This window comes from Sander vitreus, chromosome 1, assembly GCF_031162955.1.
Source record: "Sander vitreus isolate 19-12246 chromosome 1, sanVit1, whole genome shotgun sequence".
NCBI lineage: Eukaryota > Metazoa > Chordata > Actinopteri > Perciformes > Percidae > Sander > Sander vitreus.
The window spans coordinates 6,869,400-6,891,176 of record NC_135855.1 but is presented as its reverse complement, the minus strand read 5'-3'; the positions used below and the strand labels follow the sequence as shown (position 1 = coordinate 6,891,176).

At 41.9% G+C, this 21,777-nt stretch overlaps 1 protein-coding gene across 1 annotated transcript in view; it reads right to left on the bottom strand.

Moving 5' to 3' along the window:
* The window catches only part of LOC144521850 (anoctamin-9-like), a 36,812-nt gene extending 15,238 nt beyond the window's left edge, over window positions 1-21,574 (bottom strand). Inside the window, exons 1-8 of the mRNA XM_078256518.1 lie at window positions 21,305-21,574; window positions 14,965-15,030; window positions 13,086-13,223; window positions 12,822-12,961; window positions 5,057-5,106; window positions 4,807-4,865; window positions 4,267-4,346; window positions 3,866-4,000 (exon numbers count right to left, since the gene is read on the bottom strand). Of these exons, the coding sequence (XP_078112644.1) occupies window positions 3,866-4,000; window positions 4,267-4,346; window positions 4,807-4,865; window positions 5,057-5,106; window positions 12,822-12,961; window positions 13,086-13,223; window positions 14,965-15,030; window positions 21,305-21,325 (689 nt within the window). The 5' untranslated portion in view covers window positions 21,326-21,574. The remainder of the gene's footprint in view (window positions 1-3,865; window positions 4,001-4,266; window positions 4,347-4,806; window positions 4,866-5,056; window positions 5,107-12,821; window positions 12,962-13,085; window positions 13,224-14,964; window positions 15,031-21,304) is intronic.
* Window positions 21,575-21,777: the final 203 nt, after the last annotated feature.

The window sequence follows — 21,777 nt, the reverse complement described above, 5'->3', positions numbered from 1 at the left end:
ACTTAATGTGAGAATATGCCATCTATAACTTTAATAAACACCGATACAAAAATTCTCAGTAAAATTGTTGGCGAAAAGGCTAGAGGGTGTATTGTGGGGGGATGACCAAAATGGATTTGTAAAGGGAAGGCAAGGATTTCATAATGTAAGGCGCGTTCTCAATGTACTGTACTGCCAAAATGAAGAAAAAGACACAGCTCTTCTCTCGCTTGACGCGGAGAAGGCGTTCGATAGGGTTGAGTGGACTTATATCTTTGACGTTATAGCTTGATTTGGTTTTGGAAATATTTTCCCTAACTGGATCGAACTATTACATCTCAACCCTATAGCTGTGGTACTGACAAATTAAGTGGTGTCTTAGCCCTTCAATATCACAAGAGGTTGCCCCCAAGGTTCACCTCTATCACCACTTCTGTTCATACTAGCTATTGAACTACTAGCAATAGCAATTACATTTAGTAGGCAAATACAGGGGATTACAATTGGCAACAGAGATTATAGAATAGCTCTTTTTGCTGACGGCGTAATTTATTATTCTTAAAACAATTAACAACATCCATCCCAGCACTGTTAGATCTAATCGGCCTGTTTGGTAGTGTCTTCGGATATGAATTAAATGCTTCAAAATATTCACTAATGCTGCTTAATGAAAATGAAAGACAATATATATATATATATAAACCAATACCCATTTGCTTTCAAGATCTCATCTAATTTTACATATTTGGGCATCAAAATAACACCTCATTTAGAAACTATAGCAACAAACTATGAAGTAGTAATAAACTCTACTAAAACTCGAAAGGTGGATGTCCTTAACTATATAAATGAGAAGGACTATATTAAAAAATGAACATATTGCCTAAATTCATGTATTTATTTCAAAATGTCCCTCTCGCGCCACCCGCAGGAATGTTTAAGAAAATCACAGCACTCTTCAGGAAATTTATATGGAATAAGAAATGTCCTTGAATCCGCTTATCTCTGCTGTATCTTCCACTTGATACTGGGGGGCTGAAATGTCCAAATCTTTATTGGTACTACTTAGCAACACAATTGAGAACTACAATGTTCTATTTTTCTTCTGGAGATTCTCATTCTTAGATGGACATAGAGCCATGCCCCTTTAAGGTACCATTGCATTTGTACCTGGATCCAGCCAAGCTGAAGTACTTAAGAATACATACTGCTCCTCCTATAGTTCTTAATATGGTGAATGTATGGTATGAGGTAAAAGAATATATGAACATATTGGACTCTCTGTCACAGTTCAGTCCAGTGTGGGGCAATGCGTCATTCAAACCAGGCAAGCTGGCTGCAGGATTCATGATATGGGCAAATAAAGGAATAAGTAAAGTAGGCAACCTCTTTAAAGAAGGAATTCTAATGACCTTTGAAGAAATCTCTCTAAAGTATGACATTCCAGGGAAATATTTTTTTTAAATATCTCTGAGTGAGGAGCTTTATTTAACAATTGCAATGAGAGGGGTTTGATTTCATCAATATACTGTATAACTGGCTTGCATCTGGCTCTAAAGAAACATTGATAGTTAGACGTGAGACATGGAGGGCTGACTTAGTAAATTTCAGAAAATGATTGGAAGAAAACTTGTGATGCATCACAGAAAAAAATATCAAACTCTAATTTAAAGCTACTCCATAATAATTGGCTGATGCAGACATACACAACTCCTGTTAAAATGAATAAATACAACAGTAATATACCTGACCGTTGTATGTCAATGGAGAGACGAATTGGGGGTGTATGAGAAAATCTGGACGCCATTTGACCGGTTTGTAAAAGAAGAAGACATAGGGGAGCTGCTACTGTGATACTGTCATATTATTTGCTTTTTGTTTTTTGATTGTTGTAGTACGGCACAGGAAAAAAATACAACAGCAAAATGATCAGGAACTACTGTACAATATGTGTAAAAACAAATGCTGCAAATGTATCAATCTCCTGGGTCATCCAATCTCTCCTCTCTGTCTGGCCACAATATTTCATCGACATCACACCTGATATCCTCCCTTGCAATGAAATGACAGAAATATCTTTTGGCATGATGCAGCCACCCCCTACAGCAATCTGCTGTGATATCCTTACAACCAGCATCCATTGCACCCAGTAAGGCCAACTGGTCGTGAGGACAGTCATCATATACCTTCCATCTTCATGCAGAAAGGAACTCCTCAGTGGGATTTAAGAATGGTAAACAAACAGCTTATATCGCATAACTATTATGTATCTAATATATGTGTGACAGGTTGCATGTAGGGATTTACACAATGAACATGTGCACAGTTGCATTTGCTATGATTCAATAGCAAATGAATGCAAACTATTTTGACCTGCAAGGCTCACTCAGTGAATTTTGTGCCAAATCAATTATAAATGACTATAGTCATGTGAACAACTGACCTAATGTTCATATAAATAGTCATATAGTTTGACAAAGTTTAATAGTAATTTGACGACTATACCAAAGCGATTGAGAGAAACTGTAAGGGGAAGAGCTGGCTTCGTAGGACTCTGTAGAATAAGAATGTAAGAAACAGCCGGTAAGAAATCCCATACTTATCGCATAAATACTTGTTGGAGAGGCAGGAGTCAAGAGATACTGGACCTCATGCAAGTTCCAGTCGCTCAAACAGATTTGTTCTTATGTGGCCCATAGGAGTATTGTAGGAGAATCTATGGCATTCACGCACACACGGAGGCATCATTCAATTTCATTTTGGCCACTATATTTTGGCAACCACGTTCACTATGGATTCTTCAGGACAAGTAATAAGTTCAAGAATAGGAACATGTCAATTTCTTTTTGTGACACTTGTGTTGCTTTTCGATTGGCAGTCCAGAATGCTCTTGTTACCCCAGAATAAAAAGACTCAACGTCTAAAATGTGAAGTTGCACTTCAGCTTTGTGTGACTGAAGGAAAATTGCTATAATTAAATTAAATAATATGACCTAATTTGATCTCCACTTGTTTTTTGATCATGACAAATAATAATGCCAAATGATCATTTCAGATATACAGTACAGACTAGATATACTGTCTCTTGCATCACATAAATTATGAACAGGTAAGTGGTCTTGAAAAGGATTTTTTTTCTGTCTCTGTCTCGATTGTCTCTCATTTGGACTCAATCTTGACTTGGACTTGAACCTCTCTGGACTCGATCTCGACTAGTCCTCGTCTTGGACTTGTCTTGCGACTCGACGAAGGTGGTCCTGACTACAGCACCTCCTGTAGGCTGTAATATCATCCTCTGTTATAACACCTGACAGTGTTGCATTACTTACTGGCTGTAATATCCCGTCTAATATCGTATTGACTGTCGTATAAATAATCATGTACAGCTTTGCTTCCGAAAAGACATTTTAACATCTTAACTTCATGTCAAACATTTCCCTGTTCATGTCTGTCACAGTAGAGCTCTGCTCTGATGACATGCTGTTTACACCAGTACTTTTAATATTATATGATATGATAAGATATCCGTTTTATATATATATTAATACGATAATTGTTTCAGCTCCGAAACAATCCTACTTGAAGCTCCGCAGAGTGAAATTATTCTTTTTACCCTTTGGTAACATTTTTGATTAAATGAAACTTTCCCACACACAGATCGGATCAGGAATACTTATATGGCAATGTTAGTGCCGTGGCTTTTGTTAACAATAACATTTAAAACGACTATGTCCAGTTAAGAGAGTTTGGTGAATCTGACTTCGAAAATCCGCACAAACAAACTTCTAAGAGAAAATCATTGAGGTTTAGAAGAAAAATCTGTTAATCAGTGTTTTCCACATTTTAGATAATTTACCACATATAACTTTAACAGCATCTGACTCACATGAGAGGGTTGGTGTTGAAAAAGGCGAGTCCATACAGGAACACTACAACACCCAGAACAGCAGCTGGAACCAGCAGTTTGGTATACAAGCCCAGCCACACGTAGTACAAAGCCACTTTCTCTCCAAAGTAACACCTGCAGGAAAGAAACACACAGGCAGACATGATGTAATCAATCACTAGATTACTTTGATAGTGAATACAATTTAAACATGATAATTCTCAGGCAAGTTCTGAAGCTATAAAGGAACAATTTTTTCCATAATTTCTAAGTGGATTTATAGAGATTTATTGACGATGGACATCAGCGATAACCCTCAGAAGTGTAAGTCATGCTGAAGTTAAAGAAATGTGTATATGTTATTATATATAATATAATAATATTATATTATACAGACTGACTTGACGTCGTTAAATGGTTGCTCTGTAAATAGACCCGACCATCGAGCCCACTTCTTCTTTAGATCTTTCTGCTTCTTTCTCTGAGAATCATGGAAAAAAAACAACATACAGACTATCATCCTATATGCTATTACACTCTTTCACATCAGCGTTACAACACCTGGGCAAAACGATAGCCTTGAGTTATACTTTTATTCATTTCAAATGAATTACTTAAACTGATATAACAACACCATAATCGTTTTGAATCAGTGTAATTGGAATAAGGTGTCAAAAAGGTTTTTCAGACACATATTTAATCAACATGTCATATCTTTGAATGTGTATTCAAAGCATGTTGGGCACAAACAATTCTTTCAGGAGGAATTAAGTGATATCTAATCTCATGTTCAGGTTGTAGTTGCGTGTACTGTGTGCAGCTGTGTAAGTATCAGATTGTATTGCATCAGCAGATAATCAATATTAAAAGGATCTTAGCCAAAAAACTTGATTGTGTAAAAGCTCCAGCAGTTTAATGAGATCAGTCAAAGGTTTACTCACCTCATGGAGGCAGAACATGGTTTCAAACACATGCTTCATCAACAGCTCCTCCAGGTTTTCTGATAGAAAAAACAGAACATATTGGCATTAGAGGTTGGTCTCATATCGCAACATGTTCGATACTCAATATTCATGGCTGTCTGTTCAAATTCTGAGTGGATAATACGTTGTTATGTCTGCTGTATGTTTGCTGAAGGTCTACAAAGCTGGGGATGATACTATTGAATTATATTAAACCAATTACACTCACCTCCTGTGTTGATGTAGGTGTGTTGAAGGATGAAATTGACCATTCGGATTCTGGAAAAATAATAAAAAGTTCAAGTAAAGAGAATAAACTGTATTGGCTGGATCAGAATGAGTAGGTTATGACGTGATGTATTTTGACTGCAAAGTTTTTATACACCATACACATACATCATGCAGCCTAAAATCAGTGAATCCATCTGTCTATGAAAACTACTCATCCGAGTGATCCGATCGCAAGTAGACAGCTCTAGTACGTGTATTTACACATGGCAACAGAATGTCTCCAAATGCGTCCTCAGTGACCACTTGTGATCGAATCTCACTTCCCCGCTCTATATGCAAATATATATTTACATATAATCGTTCACATATACAGTAAATCATTCATTAGAAACGTGCAAGAACTGATGAAAAAGCTCTGACCACAGTCTGTCTGTGTGCCGACATAAGGACATCTACAGATGGGAGCCGAACAGTCTCTGTTATCTCTGTGTTATCACTGTGGTTTGAAGTTTAGTTTCTATATCTGCTTTATTTAACTTTTCATGTTCACTTATAGGAGTCGCATTAAGTTGCTACTGATGAAGACCCAACATTTCTTAATTTTGCTGCTTCATAATAAAAGCTTTTAAATAACAAAATACCGGGGGACTTTTAATGTGAGAAATCATGGGAAATTAAACTGTTTAACAGCTGCTGATTTGACCACTCAGGCTCTCCAGCTTACTCCAGCGCTGTCAGCACTGTGGACAGGTCTGGCAATGCGAGATTAATAAAAAGCAAAAAGGAGAAGTTGTGACAGTAGTAATAGCCTACATATTCATGACTTCATGAATAAACGACAGCAGTTTTCTGGAACCACCTGTACAGGTTTTACCATTGTGTGGGTGTGTTTTTCCACTAGTGACAACAATGCCACAATAAGAGCCACTAGATGGCAGAAGGGTACAGTTTGAGTTTTTCAAAATTAACAAAGTGCAATTATAAACATTAGTTTACCGAGATGTACATGAGCGCACCATGGAATCTCATTTGTTTCTATAACTCACTCAAGGGGAAGACAAAATGTTGCCACACGGTGACTTTAGGTAAGCCGGAGGATTTTCCAGTTCTGTTGTTTCTCCGTTATCTCAGACTCTGGCAGTGGGCATGGTGTCTGGAAAAGAGCAGCTGCAGGGTACCGGTATGCAAACGTTACCCTGTGTCTGTAGCTGCATGCTACCAGCCGTTAAGCTATGCTGTGTCTGTTGTTGTTTTCATCAAACTTGCACAAGTAGGCAGGTGCCTGGTTGCCGTAAGGCTTTTGGTTGCCGAAATTGACAATACGGTTGCCATGTTTTAAACTGCCTATATTTGGAGCAATTCATTTCTTATGTAACTATACCACACATTTTAATAATGAAACAATGAGATAATGGCTTGCAATATAATTTCCCATCCCTCTCAAATAGGGATGCAACCAAGCACAAAGCACACGGATCGGATACATTTTTGGATTAGCACAAAAAAGGGGGGAATTTAAATGATTATTAAAAATGTAATAACAATAACTTTTAACAATAAGTAAGTACTTCTTTCACCAGTAAATTGCTGTTAAAAGAAGAAAAAAAGATGAGAAAAGGGTATTTTACAATAACTTTGAACGCACTATGAGGTTTACCAGTTTACCAGTAAACGCAACATTTTGTCCCATCTGTGTTGTCTTTCCGACAACAACAGTAACCAGTGCTAGTTTGTGTCTTTTAGCTTACAGCTTTAGCAGCAGACTGTTGCAGACACTTTTACACCATTTAGCTGTCAGCATGTTACCCGTGCTTAATCCAGTTACTACTGTAGCTAACGGCAGGTGCGTTTCTAGGACTTGAGTAGATTCTGGGCTTAGTCCGGACCCATTTAAATAAACTGAATGCAATGCAAAACAGCGATTGGCTTGCCCAGCTTGTTAATAACCAGTGTATGTTCATTTTAGCTGACCAGTTTGTAGATGTTATTTAGATGGGACCACTATTTGGCCTAATCATAACTGGCATGGCAACCCAAAGGCCAAGGTTTTGTTTCCAGATTTGTTTGTTGACTTATGATGCGGGGGGTCTGGGGGTCCACCCCCAGAATTTGCATTAAACACTTAATTTATTCTCCTGTAGATCGGCTTTTTAGTCTGCTGTGCATTACGTGATTGCTCTGCTGATAGAGTCATACACACACAGAGCCCCGTTTGAGACTCTGGTGTCTGAATGAGCAAAAGTTTAGGGAAGTGGCTGTACGCTGCTCTAAGTCGGGGGTGGAAAACCAAAACTACGGCAGAAATACACAGAGCTCAAACGCGACACATCTGCCACAGCATCTCCACAGCAGAGGGCATCCATTACAAACCCTGAAGCTGCACAGACCACGGAAGGCGCGCTGCTCATCTCTATTTTACAGGTCTGCTTCAGAGCTCCGTGTATTTGAGTCTGAACCATAGACTGTAAACGTCACGTAACGGGAACTTCAAACTAAATCATTTTTGCCCTCCTAAACTTTGTGTTGATGGCATCAATGTTTTAGAATTACACCTTTCCTCACTTGAGACGGTTGCTAGGTGATAGCAACAAATACGACATGATGGTCAGACCCTGCACGTAGCTGCCCGTTCTATTCGCCTCGGAAAAATAAACTGGACAAAGTTACAGTTCTACCATGAGTTCTATTGTCCAGTTTCACATTTGTCAGTCAACTTTTCAAAATACATTTGGGGCTACACTCAAAACATTCGGGGCTGAAGCCCCGGCAAAATCGGCTGACGGAAGGCTAACGTTACCTGCTGTGTAACGTTAACTTGTTATTAGCGTTTACTAGCGTGACATGCAACAATGTTTCTGTTGCCTCTAACGTGGGTTTCGGAGCATCAGAGAGCAGCGCAGACATTTAGCTGAGTGGCATCGTAATGAGGCACCGAAATCCGCGTTGCTATTTCGTCTGGTAGATACATGTGCCATATTAGCACCGGATTTTAACATGCGCCGGTAACATGAACAGAAAATTGCGTTGCCTGTATCTTTTCACTGCAAACGCATGTGTGGAAAGCGGTCGCACAAAAGCTGAAATGTTGTGTGTTTAAAATTTACGGAGACAATCAAATAAAATATTGACTTCTTTTGAAATAAATTTCCAGTTTTGATTTGTTTTTACAGTATATATTAAAACAAACACAAATATTGAACAGGTGGTTAGGAACATCCTGTCTCAAAACGATGCTGAAAAACTAGTCCATGCATTCGTTACTTCCAGGCTGGACTACTGTAATTCCTTACTATCAGGATGCTCAAATAAGTCCCTTAAGACTCTCCAGCTGATCCAGAATGCTGCAGCGCGTGTTCTGACAAGAACTAAGAAAAGAAATCATATTTCTCCTGTATTAGCTTCTCTGCATTGGCTTCCTGTAAAATCCAGGATTGAATTAAAAATCCTTATCCTGACCTACAAAGCTCTAAATGGTCTAGCAACATCATATCTAGAAGAGCTCTTAGTACCTTACTGTTCCACTACTGCACTATGCTCCCAGAATTCAGAGTTACTTGTGGTTCCTAGAGTCTCTAAAAGTAGAATGGGAGCCGGAGCCTTCAGCTACCAGGCTCCTCTCCTGTGGAACCAGCTCCCAGTCTGGGTTCGGGGGGCAGACACCGTCACCATATTTAAGAATAAATTGAAAACCCTCCTCTTTGATAAAGCTTATAGTTGGGAGTGAGGAGTTGCAGCGTCCGCCTGGCCCACCTGCTTCTCTTCGTAGTCGTCAGATTAATCTACCATATAATCAATAATATAATCAAAGTAGAGGGAGGCAGGCCAGTACAGCACGATCCGGTTGGGGAGAGTTCTAGCCCGACCAGGGTCCTCTCTTTAACCTCTCTCTTAGTTATGCTGTTATAGTTCTAGACTGCCAGGGGACTTCCTTCCTTCCTTTGACACACTGAGCCTCTCTCTCCTCTCTCTTTCCATTTGTTTCCATTTGTGTGCATCCTTGTCCCAGCAATGCTTGTTACTAACCTAGCTCTGGGGAGTTTACTTCCCCGAGACCTTATGTTTTTTTTTTGTTTTTTTTTCCATCCATCCATCTTCATCCGCTTATCCGGGGTCGGGTCGCTGGGGTAGCAGCTCCAGCAGGGGACCCCAAACTTCCCTTTCCCGGGCCACATTAACCAGCTCCGACTGGGGGATCCCGAGGCGTTCCCAGGCCAGGTTGGAGATATAATCCCTCCACCTAGTCCTGGGTCTCCCCCGAGGCCTCCTCCCAGCTGGACGTGCCTGGAACACCTCCCTAGGGAGGCGCCCAGGGGGCATCCTTACCAGATGCCCGAACCACCTCAACTGGCTCCTTTCGACGCAAAGGAGCAGCGGCTCTACTCCGAGCTCCTCACGGATAACTGAGCTTCTCACCCTATCTCTAAGGGAGACGCCAGCTACCCTCCTGAGGAAACCCATTTCGGCCGCTTGTACCCTGGATGTTGTTCTTTCGGTAATGACCCAGCCTTCATGACCATAGGTGAGGGTAGGAACAAAAACTGACCGGTAGATTGAGAGCTTTGCCTTCTGGCTCAGCTCTCTTTTCGTCACAATGGTGTGGTAAATAGAATGTAATATCGCACCTGCTGTGCCGATTCTCCGACCAATCTCCCGCTCCATTGTCCCCTCACTCGCGAACAAGACCCCAAGGTACTTGAACTCCTTCACTTGGGGTAAGGACTCATTCCCTACCTGGAGAAGGCACTCCATCAGTTTCCTGCTGAGAACCATGGCCTCCGATTTAGAGGTGCTGATCCTCATCCCAGCCACTTCACACTCGGCTGCGAACCGATCCAGTGAGTGCTGAAGGTCACAGGCCGATGATGCCATCAGGACCACATCATCTGCAAAAAGCAGCGTTGAGATCCCCAGCCCACCGAACTGCAACCCCTCTCCACCCCGACTACGCCTCGATATCCTGTCCATAAATACTACAAACAGGATTGGTGACGAAGCGCAGCCCTGGCAGAGGCCAACTCTCACCTGAAACGAGTCCGACTTACTGCCGAGAACCCGGACACAGCTCTCGCTTCGGTCATACAGAGATTGGATGGCCCTGAGAAGGGACCCCCTCACCCCGTACTCCCGCAGCACCTCCCACAGTATCTCCCGGGGCACCCGGTCATACGCCTTCTCCAGATCCACAAAACACATGTAGACTGGTTGGTCATACTCCCAGGCTCCCTCCAGGATCCTTGCGAGAGTAAAGATCTGGTCTGTTGTTCCACGACCAGGACGGAATCCGCATTGTTCCTCTTCAACCTGAGATTCGACTATCGACCGAACCCTCCTTTCCAGCACCTTGGAGTAGACTTTACCGGGGAGGCTGAGAAGTGTGATACCCCTGTAATTGGCACACACCCTCTGGTCCCCCTTTTTAAAAAGGGGAACCACCACCCCGGTCTGCCACTCCTTAGGCACCGTCCCAGACTTCCACGCAATGTTGAAGAGGCGTGTCAACCAAGACAACCCCTCCACACCCAGAGCTTTAAGCATTTCTGGACGGATCTCATCAATTCCTGGGGCTTTGCCACTGTGGAGTTGTTTAACTACCTCAGCAACCTCCACCAGGGAAATTGATGCCAATCCCCCCTCATCCTCCAGCTCTGCCTCTACCATAGAGGGCGTATTAGTCGGATTTAGGAGTTCCTCAAAGTGCTCCTTCCACCGCCCTATTACCTCCTCAGTTGAGGTCAACAGCGTCCCATCCTTACTGTACACAGCTTGGATGGTTCCCCTCTTCCCCCTCCTGAGGTGGCAAACGGTTTTCCAGAAGTACCTTGGTGCCGACCGAAAGTCCTTCTCCATGTCTTCTCCGAACTTCTCCCACACCCGCTGCTTTGCCTCTTTCACGGCAGAGGCTGCAGCCCTTCGGGCCCTTCGGTACCTTGCAACTGCCTCCAGAGTCCTCTGGGATAACATATCCCGGAAAGACTCCTTCTTCAGTCGGACGGCTTCCCTGACCACCGGTGTCCACCACGGTGTTCGTGGGTTACCGCCCCTTGAGGCACCTAAGACCCTAAGACCACAGCTCCTCACCGCAGCTTCAGCAATGGAAACTTTGAACATTGTCCACTCGGGTTCAATGCCCCCCAGCCTCCACAGGGATGCACGAAAAGCTCCGCCGGAGGTGTGAGTTGAAAGTCTGTCGGACAGGGGCCTCCTCCAGACGTTCCCAATTTACCCGCACTACCCGCTTTGTCCAGAGTCTGTCCAGAGTCTTCCCCCACCCCCTGACCCAACTCACCACCAGATGGTGATCGGTTGACAGCTCCGCCCCTCTCTTCACCCGAGTGTCCAAAACATACGGCCTCAGATCAGATGAAACGATTATAAAATCGATCATTGACCTTTTGGCCTAGGGTGCTCTGGTACCAAGTACACTTATGAGCATCCCTATGTTCGAACATGGTGTTCGTTATAGACAATCCATGACTAGCACAGAAGTCCAACAACAAACAACCACTCTGGTTTAGATCAGGAGGCCGTTCCTCCCAATCACGCCTCCATGTGTCTCCATCATTACCCACGTGCGCGTTGAAGTCCCCCCAGCAGAACTATGGAGTCCCCGACTGGAGCCCCCATGCAGGACTCCACTCAAGGTCTCCAAGAAGGCCGAATACTCTGAACTCTTGTTTGGTGCATATGCACAAACAACAGTCAGAGTTTTCCCCCCCACAACCCGCAGGCGTAGGGAGGCGACCCTCTCGTCCACCGGGTTAAACTCCAACGTAGCGGCGCTCAGCCGGGGGCTTGTGAGTATCCCCACACCCGCCTGGCGCCTCACACCCTGGGCAACTCCGGAGAAGAAAAGAGTCCAACCCCTATCCAGGAGTATGGTTCCAGAACCAAGACTGTGCGTAGAGGTAAGCCCCACCAGATCTAACCGGTAGCGCTCCACCTCCCGCACAAGTTCCGGCTCCTTCCCCCACAGAGAGGTGACATTCCACGTCCCCAGAGCCAGCCTCTGCTGCCCGGGTCTGGTCCGTCGAGGCCCCTGACCTTCACTGCCACCCATATCGCCCAGCATATTTCCTTGGATTAGGATGGCACCAAGATCTTGGTTGCAGCTGTCGCCGTGGTCCTGCTGCATTCCCTGCTACACCCTGCTACGCTCTGCGGTGCCCTGCAGTGTCCTGTTGCATCATGCGGGACCCTGCTGCGTCCCGCTACGTCCTGCTATGCTCTGCTGTTCCACGCTACATCTTGTAATGCCCTGCAGTGCCCTGCTATGACATGAACTACTACGACTACCATTTGTAGTCATCATGTTCCATTATCTTTATCGTGACTATTATTGCCACTGTTCATCACACCACCAACCGGCACAGTCAGACACCGCCTACCAAGAGCCTGGGTCTGTCCGAGGTTTCTTCCTAAAAGGGAGTTTTTCCTCGCCACTGTCGCACTGAATGCTTGCTCTTGGGGGAATTACTAGAATTGTTGGGGCTCTGTAAACTATAAAGTGTGGTCTAGACCTACTCTATCTGTAAAGTGTCTCGAGATAACTCCTGTTATGATTTGATACTATAAATAAAATTTAATTGAAATTTAATTGGTTGCCAAAAGGGGGGAAACAAGAGACCACAAAACGGTTGCCAATAGATTTAATCTGGTTGCCAAGGGCAACTGGGCGACCGTTACTGTCGAGCCCTGTGGTCGAAATTCGAAAGCTCATTCCAAAATCGTGACACCCCTAGTATATACAGCATGTGTGTACATACCTGGTAGCCTGTGTGACGGAGCCCCCTTCATCTCCACACCAGTTGCAGGAGTCTGAGACTTTGAGCAGGTACTGGTAGTCTTCAAACATCTCGCTGGGAGCACGGAGACCGAAAAACACTTTGTCATCATGGACGATCCGCTAACACACAAAAACACACACACATTCTGTGATATTCTGTCTAATTTGATTCATACAATCATTCCCCCTAATTTACGTAGGTGTTTTGAAGAAAGGTTGGTCAGTGAAGATAGAAAAGACTCACAGTGACAGAGATGTTTTTCTTTTCTAGCTGCTGGATAAAGGCTCTCTGTCTTTGAGCCTTCTGGTCCGTGTCATCGTTCACCACATTGGCCACCAGTACGTAGTCAAATGTCCTCAGGGTGGGCTGTTCAAAGACAACCTACACACACACACACACACACACACACACACGATACATAATTACATTGTTTACATTAAGCAGCTCAAAAGAGGTATTATACTCAGATTGTTCAACTAAAAGAAACAAAGCAGATATCTTTTACCCCCAGCCTTCTATGGTGACCAGAACTATTTAACAGAGCACTGTAGAAATTCAGTATGAGAAACTCACTGGTTTTGGTTACATCAGGGTTAAAAACTCTAGGTCTATTTGACCTGCTGCCTTGAGGAGTATTAAGTGCATAACGACCAGGTACAAAAACAGCTTTTTTCCCCACAGGCTTATCATCCCGTCTCATTGTACTGCTCTGTTGATTAAACAGACTAAGTTAAAGCATGTTGTTCACAGCTTTGACTTTGCCTAGGTTACATTGCAACCCGGCCCAATACACTGAAAGAGGTCAAACATACTGTCATACAGCTATACCAGTTGCTAAAACAAAACAACAAAAACAATCGTATTGGTTATTTATCGGCCGATATGGCTCATCAATAATCGACAATCAGTGGCAAAAAAACATGATGATGGGGATCTTTAGCTTGTATCCTACTCTGTTCATTAAATCCATTAAAAACGTAGTGAGTGAGAAACTTGTGAGGGACTGGCGAAAAGGTGACTCTTACTGCAATGAAGAAAACAAAGAAAGCTAGTCGCGCGCTGAAATCCAGATGGCCAGAGCTGGAGGAACAAGTCCACAGATGGTTGCTTGAACAACGTGCTGCTGGGAGAGGCTCGTTAACAGTGCAGTTACGTTACGTTAACATACCGGACACCTACCCTTGTTCTGTGTGCTATTGTGTAGTTTAACAACTTGCCTTTCCAGATTAAATGTCTGTTCTTGGTCTTGGATTTTGTGAAAAAATTTCTAAATAAATGCGACTTATAGTCCAGTGCGATTTATATGTGTTTTTTTCTTCTTCATGACGCATTTTTTGACTGATGCGACTTATACTCCGGAGCGACTTATAGTCCGGAAAATACGGTAGATACCTTCAAGTAAAGTGTTACCCACATTTCATTGTCTATATTTTTTCCGACTTCGTGACAACAGAAGGAAGACAGTTTCCAGCTCCATAAAGAAATCCTTTTTTTTTTTTTTTGGTGTGAAAGAACTTGACTGGGCTACACAGAGCCCTGACCTCAAGTAACTTTATTTATATAGTAAAAACGACATTACAGTTTAAAAAAAAAAAACTGTTCTGGTGCCACCGAAAGTTCCGCCAGATGTCCCTTATTCTCAGCCAGATGTCCCTCACTTTCTGCTTTCATTGTGTTGGCATTCTAAACTCAATGATTATGATTGATTTAAAGAAATGCCAATAAACCACAGCACGTTTTTCTCCTATCACGGAATGTTGTGTGGACTAGCCAGACCTTCTTCCACAGCGCTGTGGAAATAGGTCTGGCAATGCAAAACTAGATTTTACTTAACAAATAAAGCCCAGATCGTGTTACAGGAGTGAGCACACCTAACAGAGCTATTACACAAGATACTAGATGAAAATGAGAGAGCTGACATGAACAGGTTTACAGTTTCATCTTAAACGGTGACAGGACCTTTAAAATAAAACTCTGTGTCTGTTCATGTCGGACAGCACGCAGGTTTATCTGTCCAACACAGACACAGACTCTTTGTTTGCATGTTACTGATGAGGTATATCTACAGTTATCGTGTTTATATATGGAAAGTAGACGGGAGGAGAGAGATGTGCGTTCTTACCTTTGAAGGAAGTAAAGGATCAGTGCTGTAACTGTCCTTTTGTCCATCGCACAGCTCAATGCTTTCCTTTAACACACACACACACATACAAATGAGGTTAGCAATAAATCTACATACACAGTACAGTACAAGCACGTTGTTTTACCATACTGACTTGATAGTGTCATATTACAGATAATTGTAATTAAATCCAGACCCATTTTGCCCCCGACATATTCTGAACATTCAGTTAAAATGAGACTAACTTTTGAGAGAGAAATAACAATGTGTACAAGAAGTGCTCTGTAAGCTCAAGCAAGCGGAGAGAGAGAGAGAGAGAGAGAGAGATAAAGAGCGCACATGAGCTATGAATGAGAGAAATAAAACTTATTTTCTAAATTTTTCACAGCTGTTATGTTCTAAAACACAAATAAATAACCAACAGAGACAGACTCTTCTCCTCTGCATTTCATATTTGTAAATGAACTCAGTTTAACAACTTAATGTTTCATTCACACACTCTTGTCACACTGCCAGATGACTGACAACTTTGTTCGGCTCATTATCTATAACCAATGTCACATGAAGGCATGTTGGATGGAATTAGCAAACTAGCTAACAAACATTAACGTTGTGGGGGCTGCTCAGTCCCTCCACTTTTTTTGCCGAGATACAGCTTTGACAGCCCTGGAAATGGACAATCTGTTAAGCCTTCTCCCGCTGTCTGATGCTGTCTCGGCGTGGAGTGAAACAGTTGGACTGTAGGCCCGCTGATTCGGACAACACCGTTTTGTTGTATTGTAGCAACCCACAGCACTGACCAATTATTTCTGGGTCAAAAACCACTGCATCGGTAGAGTGAGGAGGGACAGTTTTAACCTACGAAGCATGCAAAGATGCTTAACCCAACCTTACTCCGGTTAAGGTGTATACATGCACAAATAACCCGGTTGCTAAAGAATTTATTTAGGCCTGTTAACTGAGTTATAAGAACTCCCGATTTTAACCGGGGTAAGGTGTATACATGGAGTTTGAGAAACCGGGGTATCATTACCCGAATATAATCGTTTTTTTAACTGCATGTAAAATCACTGAGTGATTCATTGCAGGTTCAGCAGTAAACAAAGTACTGGTTACTCTAGTATCGATTTATGACCATTTAAGGATGAGGGGATAACATTTATTTTTGTTTAAAAGCATATAAAGTAAAGTTATTCTTTGCTGTCAGCTTTCCAACTCATTTTAAAGGCCTCATGAAACAGAAGTCAGAGCGCTATACGTTTCTGCATATTTACATACAGTATTTCCGGTAAAAACACGAAGCTAGGGAGGGACTCGGATACTGATTGACGCTTAAAGTAGCCAATAGCGCTAGGTGGGCCAGAGTGACAGCAGCTAAACATGGAGCCACAGGAAGAAAGCATGTTCTCTGTTGTGGAGGACTTATCGCCACTGTATGTTTTTCTGTCTTAGTGACTGATGGGAACAACAATCATTGACATTGGTCCAGTATTAAGCAAGACCGGTAAGTCAGAGAAACAAGCTACAATGTAAGTTATAGGGCAATTGTGCACCTTTGTTACGTTCACAAAAGTACTTGTTTTGCCATTGTTTTTGCTCAGATAATTTTAAGTGTCTGACAACATTATGGAAAAGGATTTTTACGGAGGTCAACCGTTCTGTTAAAGAGTAAGATCCTTTTTTCAAACATAAAAACATCTGCGAAAGACAGAAAGAAAGAGAGAGATTTGTGCAAGCCAACCGGCACATCGTTGATCCAGGGCTCTCAAGTTTTGAAGACAGGCAAGAGTGACATTCTTCCCTCCTATCTGGAGTTAAAATAGTGAGCTGGAGTTTACAAGAAACCTTTAAGATCTCTACAAATGGCATGATGAGCCCTCTGTTGCTCCTCGGTATATTTAAAGCTAGCTGTGTAAGTACTGAAATATCTCATTCCCTCAACTGAAAAGTTCAATTCATAAGCAATAAAATGTACTCTTGCTAAAATAAAGGGTTTTACTGCCTTGTTTGGTCTTGTATGACCAGTTAGCGTGTGTTGGCTAATATTAGCAAATATATACTGCAAACTTTTGAGTTATTGTCACACTATTTGTCAGTATTGTCCATTATATTACGTGTGGCTATTGTTAGAAAAGTTGGCTGCTCTTTATTAAATGAAGTGCTGGTTTACCCAAAATTATTTACAAATTAGCTTTTTTTCTGTTTTCTTTCTTGTATTTTATTGGGGGGGAAATAATATATCCTTGCTTGTACCAGCAAGACGGTCAGAGTGTTCAAACACTGTGAATTGTGTATGGGGAAATAGCTGCAGTTACTGTTGGTATGTGTGATAAGTGAAATAACATTATCCTCAATTAACATTCAACCAGTCTAACTGCAAAATCTTAAATAATCCTCTGGTTGTTCACAGCAAGTTAGAGCAGCTGTCAGAAGTGGTCCTCTCTAACAGACATGCAGCAGGCTGCAAGTCCAGACCTTCCCAACACACTCAGCTTCCCAGGCCCTGTCCACACGAACACAGGTATTTTCAAAACCGTAGCTTTTTCTATACGGTTAGGCTGTTCGTCAACACGCAAACGCAGTATCAGGTCACTGAATCCGAACCTTTTTGAAAACTCCTGCCAGGTTGAAGATTTTTAGAAACTCCAGTTGCATTGGTGTCGTGTAGCCAGTGAAAACGGAGATTTTGGCTTGCAACGTCGGAGTGCGCACTGTTGACTCCTTTGTTTGACATCAGATTGTGCGCCGCTATCACCTTTGTTTACGTGAGACGAATCTCTGCAATGGCGGACGTAGCTAAGATGTTGCTGCTAATAACTGTGCTAACAGGGCTTGTTGCATACAGATACATGCACACAGTTCTCCCATTATATTGCGAAACAGAGTTGTCAGAATGCAATACACAAGTCACTGCTTATGACTACACTCCCACAACACAGAACTCGCCGCCATCGTCACTGGTTTTGGACGAGACCCGGTCGGACCTCTACGGGAACTTCATGCTTCCGATTGGCCAACATGGCTTAATGGTTAGGGTTATATCGCCACCTGTTGGTTTGGCATACTCTTGACAACACGTTTTTATGTTTTCATGTGGACGGAGTTTTTTTTAAACCTTGCTTGTGTGGACGATTTTCTTTTTTTAATCGAAGGAGGAAAAACTCAGTTTATAAAAATACCCGTGTACGTGTGGACTAGGCCTCAGTCTGTTTTCTGCTGTTGTCTCCCACCCGCACCCTCTGATTTGTTCTGTTCAACACACGTGGGCGGCACACAGCTTTAACTGCCCCCATACCATTTACATGGTGCAGATAAGCAGACAGATAAATCTAGTTTCTATTCTGGAAGAGCAATGAGATACTGGTCCGGATATATTGCAGTGAGGGTGTGACCTTCACTGCTCCCAGTGATACAGGTTTTAAACAGGTTTCACTTCTGACACACACAATAGATTTGGGCCTAGGTAAAAGTTTTCAAACTAGTTTGATATCAAGCCAAACTGGGTGTCTGTGCCATTGGGTGACTTGACTCAACCGCTCCTGAGTGAGACTGATAGGAGAGCCCATAATTGACAGTGTAGCAACTCCAGATCACTTGGTGACGGTAATGCAACTCTCAGCCATGACTTCTTTTCATCAGTGAAACTCGTCTTTTTCAGCTTACCTCTTTTGTCCGCTTAAAATCCAAAAGGGTTTCCATATCCGCGGCCAGTGTTGGAGAAGTTACTTTTAAAAAGTAGTGTTTGCTCGTTATTTGTCACTTCTTAAAAAAGTAATCCGCTACTTTACTTAGTTACCCCCTATGGAAAGTTACTTTTTACTTTACTCGTTACTTTAAAGTTACTTTTAAAAGCAGGCGTCTGTGGCAGAGACTGAAGTTAATTATACCAAAACTATCTTTGACCATAAAGCCAATCTATGGTTTATCAGTGAAGTGTCTGAACTACAGTGCAGACTGGATTCGCTACTCACAGAGTGACAAAGTGATAGTCACAGGAAATCCTTGCATCCATCGCCGTCCAGCAAAAAGCCACGAAGCTTAAAACGCTCTCAAAAGTTAGCTTTGGCTGTTTCTCGCTTTCCATGATTACTCTGCTACCAGCCTCTGTCACATCCCGTGTGGAGCTTGTGAGCGCGCAGCTGAGAAGGTAGTGTCGCTGTCAAATGTCCCTGGGAAAAGTAACGTTGCGCCGAATTGAAAAAGGAATTACGTTTCCTTACCAAATTTTCAGTAGTAGTAGTTACACTACTTTTTACCCCGAAAAAGTAGTTACGTTACTTTAACGCGTTACTTTGCGTTACACCCAACACTGTCTGCGGCGCAGTTTTAGTTATATTTTTGGACCAATAACTCCAAGCCATATATTGTCTCATCACCCCAAAAACACAACATTTTTAGTTAACAAACGCGCGCCGTTCCCCGTCCCATCGCTATTGAAACGTGATGTCCTTCATAGCGCTGCTCAGCTTGGTAGTAAATTGCTGTCAGACACTAGCGGCTCCGTTAGTTGATTAGTTTTATTTATAAACACACATAATATAATGTTAATCATTCTTAACAAACATAACCCCCTGGAACCACCTTGGCCCCTTTGCCTGGAAGAACTGAACATGTTCTAACATTCACAATATTTGTATGTTTGTACCACTATGAAGAGTATGTGTATTTCAATTTGTGGGGTAAATTTGGAGTGGTTTGGATATTGAATTTATGGGAAAACTTTACTAATTTTCAACCAAGACACTATTTTCCCATGTTTATGTGTCTAAGTGTATAATGGGAGCAACACATTTTGAAATTGTCAGTACTAAGCAAGAGCACTTCAGCCTTAAAACGGGCTGCAATGTAACCCTATAGGGCAAAAGCGCACCCTCAATGTACACCCACTAAAAGGGCTTGTTTTGCTACTGACAGCCTCAGATTGTTATTATATGTGTCAGACTACATTATGAGAAGATGGAGAAGTCTAGTTCTGACATCTTGTAAGGTGGCTGTGTGACTGTATGAAACTATGGATATTTATAGTGTGGAATGCGAGTGGGAAGTTCCAGGGAGTTTTTTGTTTCAGAATGCAGGAAGCATAGCTTTGTGTTGTCTAAAAGACTTTTAATTGCGCATTTCTGATTTGTGCATACCAAATATTGAGCTACACTGCATGCAGTTTTGTGGACAATAAATAACGTCTATCTAGCCTGAAGAGCTAAAACAATTAGCTGGTTAATCAATTAGTTCATCAACAGAAAATGTATCCACAACCATTTTGATGGCAGGTTTATTGTGTTTACTGTGTTTTTACTCTTCTTGATATTAAACTCAATATTTTGGACTGTCTGGCAAATTAAGAAATTTAAAAATGTTACCTAGGGCTTTCAAAAAGTTGTGATAGTCAATTTTCACTATTTTATAACATGTTATAGACCAAAACAATCAGCAGGTTAATTGATTATGAAAGTATCCAAGCTGCAGCTTTATTCTACTTATATCAACACCAACTATATGATGATACAGAAATATGAATTATTATATGTGTGTTGCCAGGTCATTCCCAGATGTGAAGTAGAAACAGGACATTTGATGCAGATGTTCTGAAACTGCTTTAGGATTAAATGTTGATGAAAATTGACTGTCCTAATGAATGCAATGACAGAAGCCAATGAGTGTGCACTCTCTGTGTGCATGGGATTCAGTTCTCCTGTTCACTTTGAAAAAGGTAAGTATACTTAACTTTTGTAACCCTAACATTTAAGGAAAATCCCCACCTAATGTGTTTAATGTCTTGGACAAACCTGAGAGACTGTGCTGAAAAACCAACAGTGTTAATACCATTTTGGTTCTTTCTGTTTGATATGAATTAGTGTAAGTGGTTGGGTTATAACATAAAGAAAAATAGTAGAAAATAAAATGCCTAGGCCTGTGGAGTTTTCAAACTGTCTGAATTTGCTGTTTGATATTGATGTATTACTGTTAGATAATAAACAGTTTTCAGTATTTAGAGAGACAACTTCATTTTTCCAGAGAAATACATCCATATACATTAAAACAGTTTTTTTTTATATATATATATATATATATATATATATGTTTAAGCACACTTTATAACAAATCAGAATATGTTTTGTCTGTATCGGAGCCTGCAGAGTCACGGAAGTGACTGCAACTGTTCAAGAACCTACATGCAGTGGAGTAAAAGTATGAAGTAGATCCGTTGGCTAATACAGTAAATACTTAGGTCCAATATAATGAACTACCTAAGTTTGCATTGATGTCCGTGTAGGCTCCGTAGTTCATTTCAACACTTGCTAATGCAAAATTAAAGTTAATGTGGAGAACCAGTGTTTACCTCGACAGTCTTGAAGAACATGTTGGAAGTTGTTCCAGTATGGATGTGTCGTTCGGTTAGAGAAAAGTATCCTTCATCCAACAAGAAAAGTGTTCCCTGCTGCTGCTCTGTCTGACCGTATGACTCGTCACTCCATCATTAAAGTCAACCAATCACAAATCAACATTTAACATGTAGCCTACATCTCACATTATAGATCCATGCCAACTCTTCGATATCTGTGCTACTCGCTTCATTTCCGCATATCTACAGGTGACCGCTGCTGAGTGCGCGCGTGTACAGGTAAAGGTGTGGCGTTTCACCTTAAGCCGCTGACGTCACCTGGAGCCAAAACGTGACCATAAAAAGACTATGGATGAACTGTACATTCTGTGGGAATCAAAGAGAAACTCTTGTGCATTGATTTTGGTTATGCCCTCATACTAAATTCCTTTGGAGTAAACTGTCTCGATACTTAGCTGATCTTATTTACC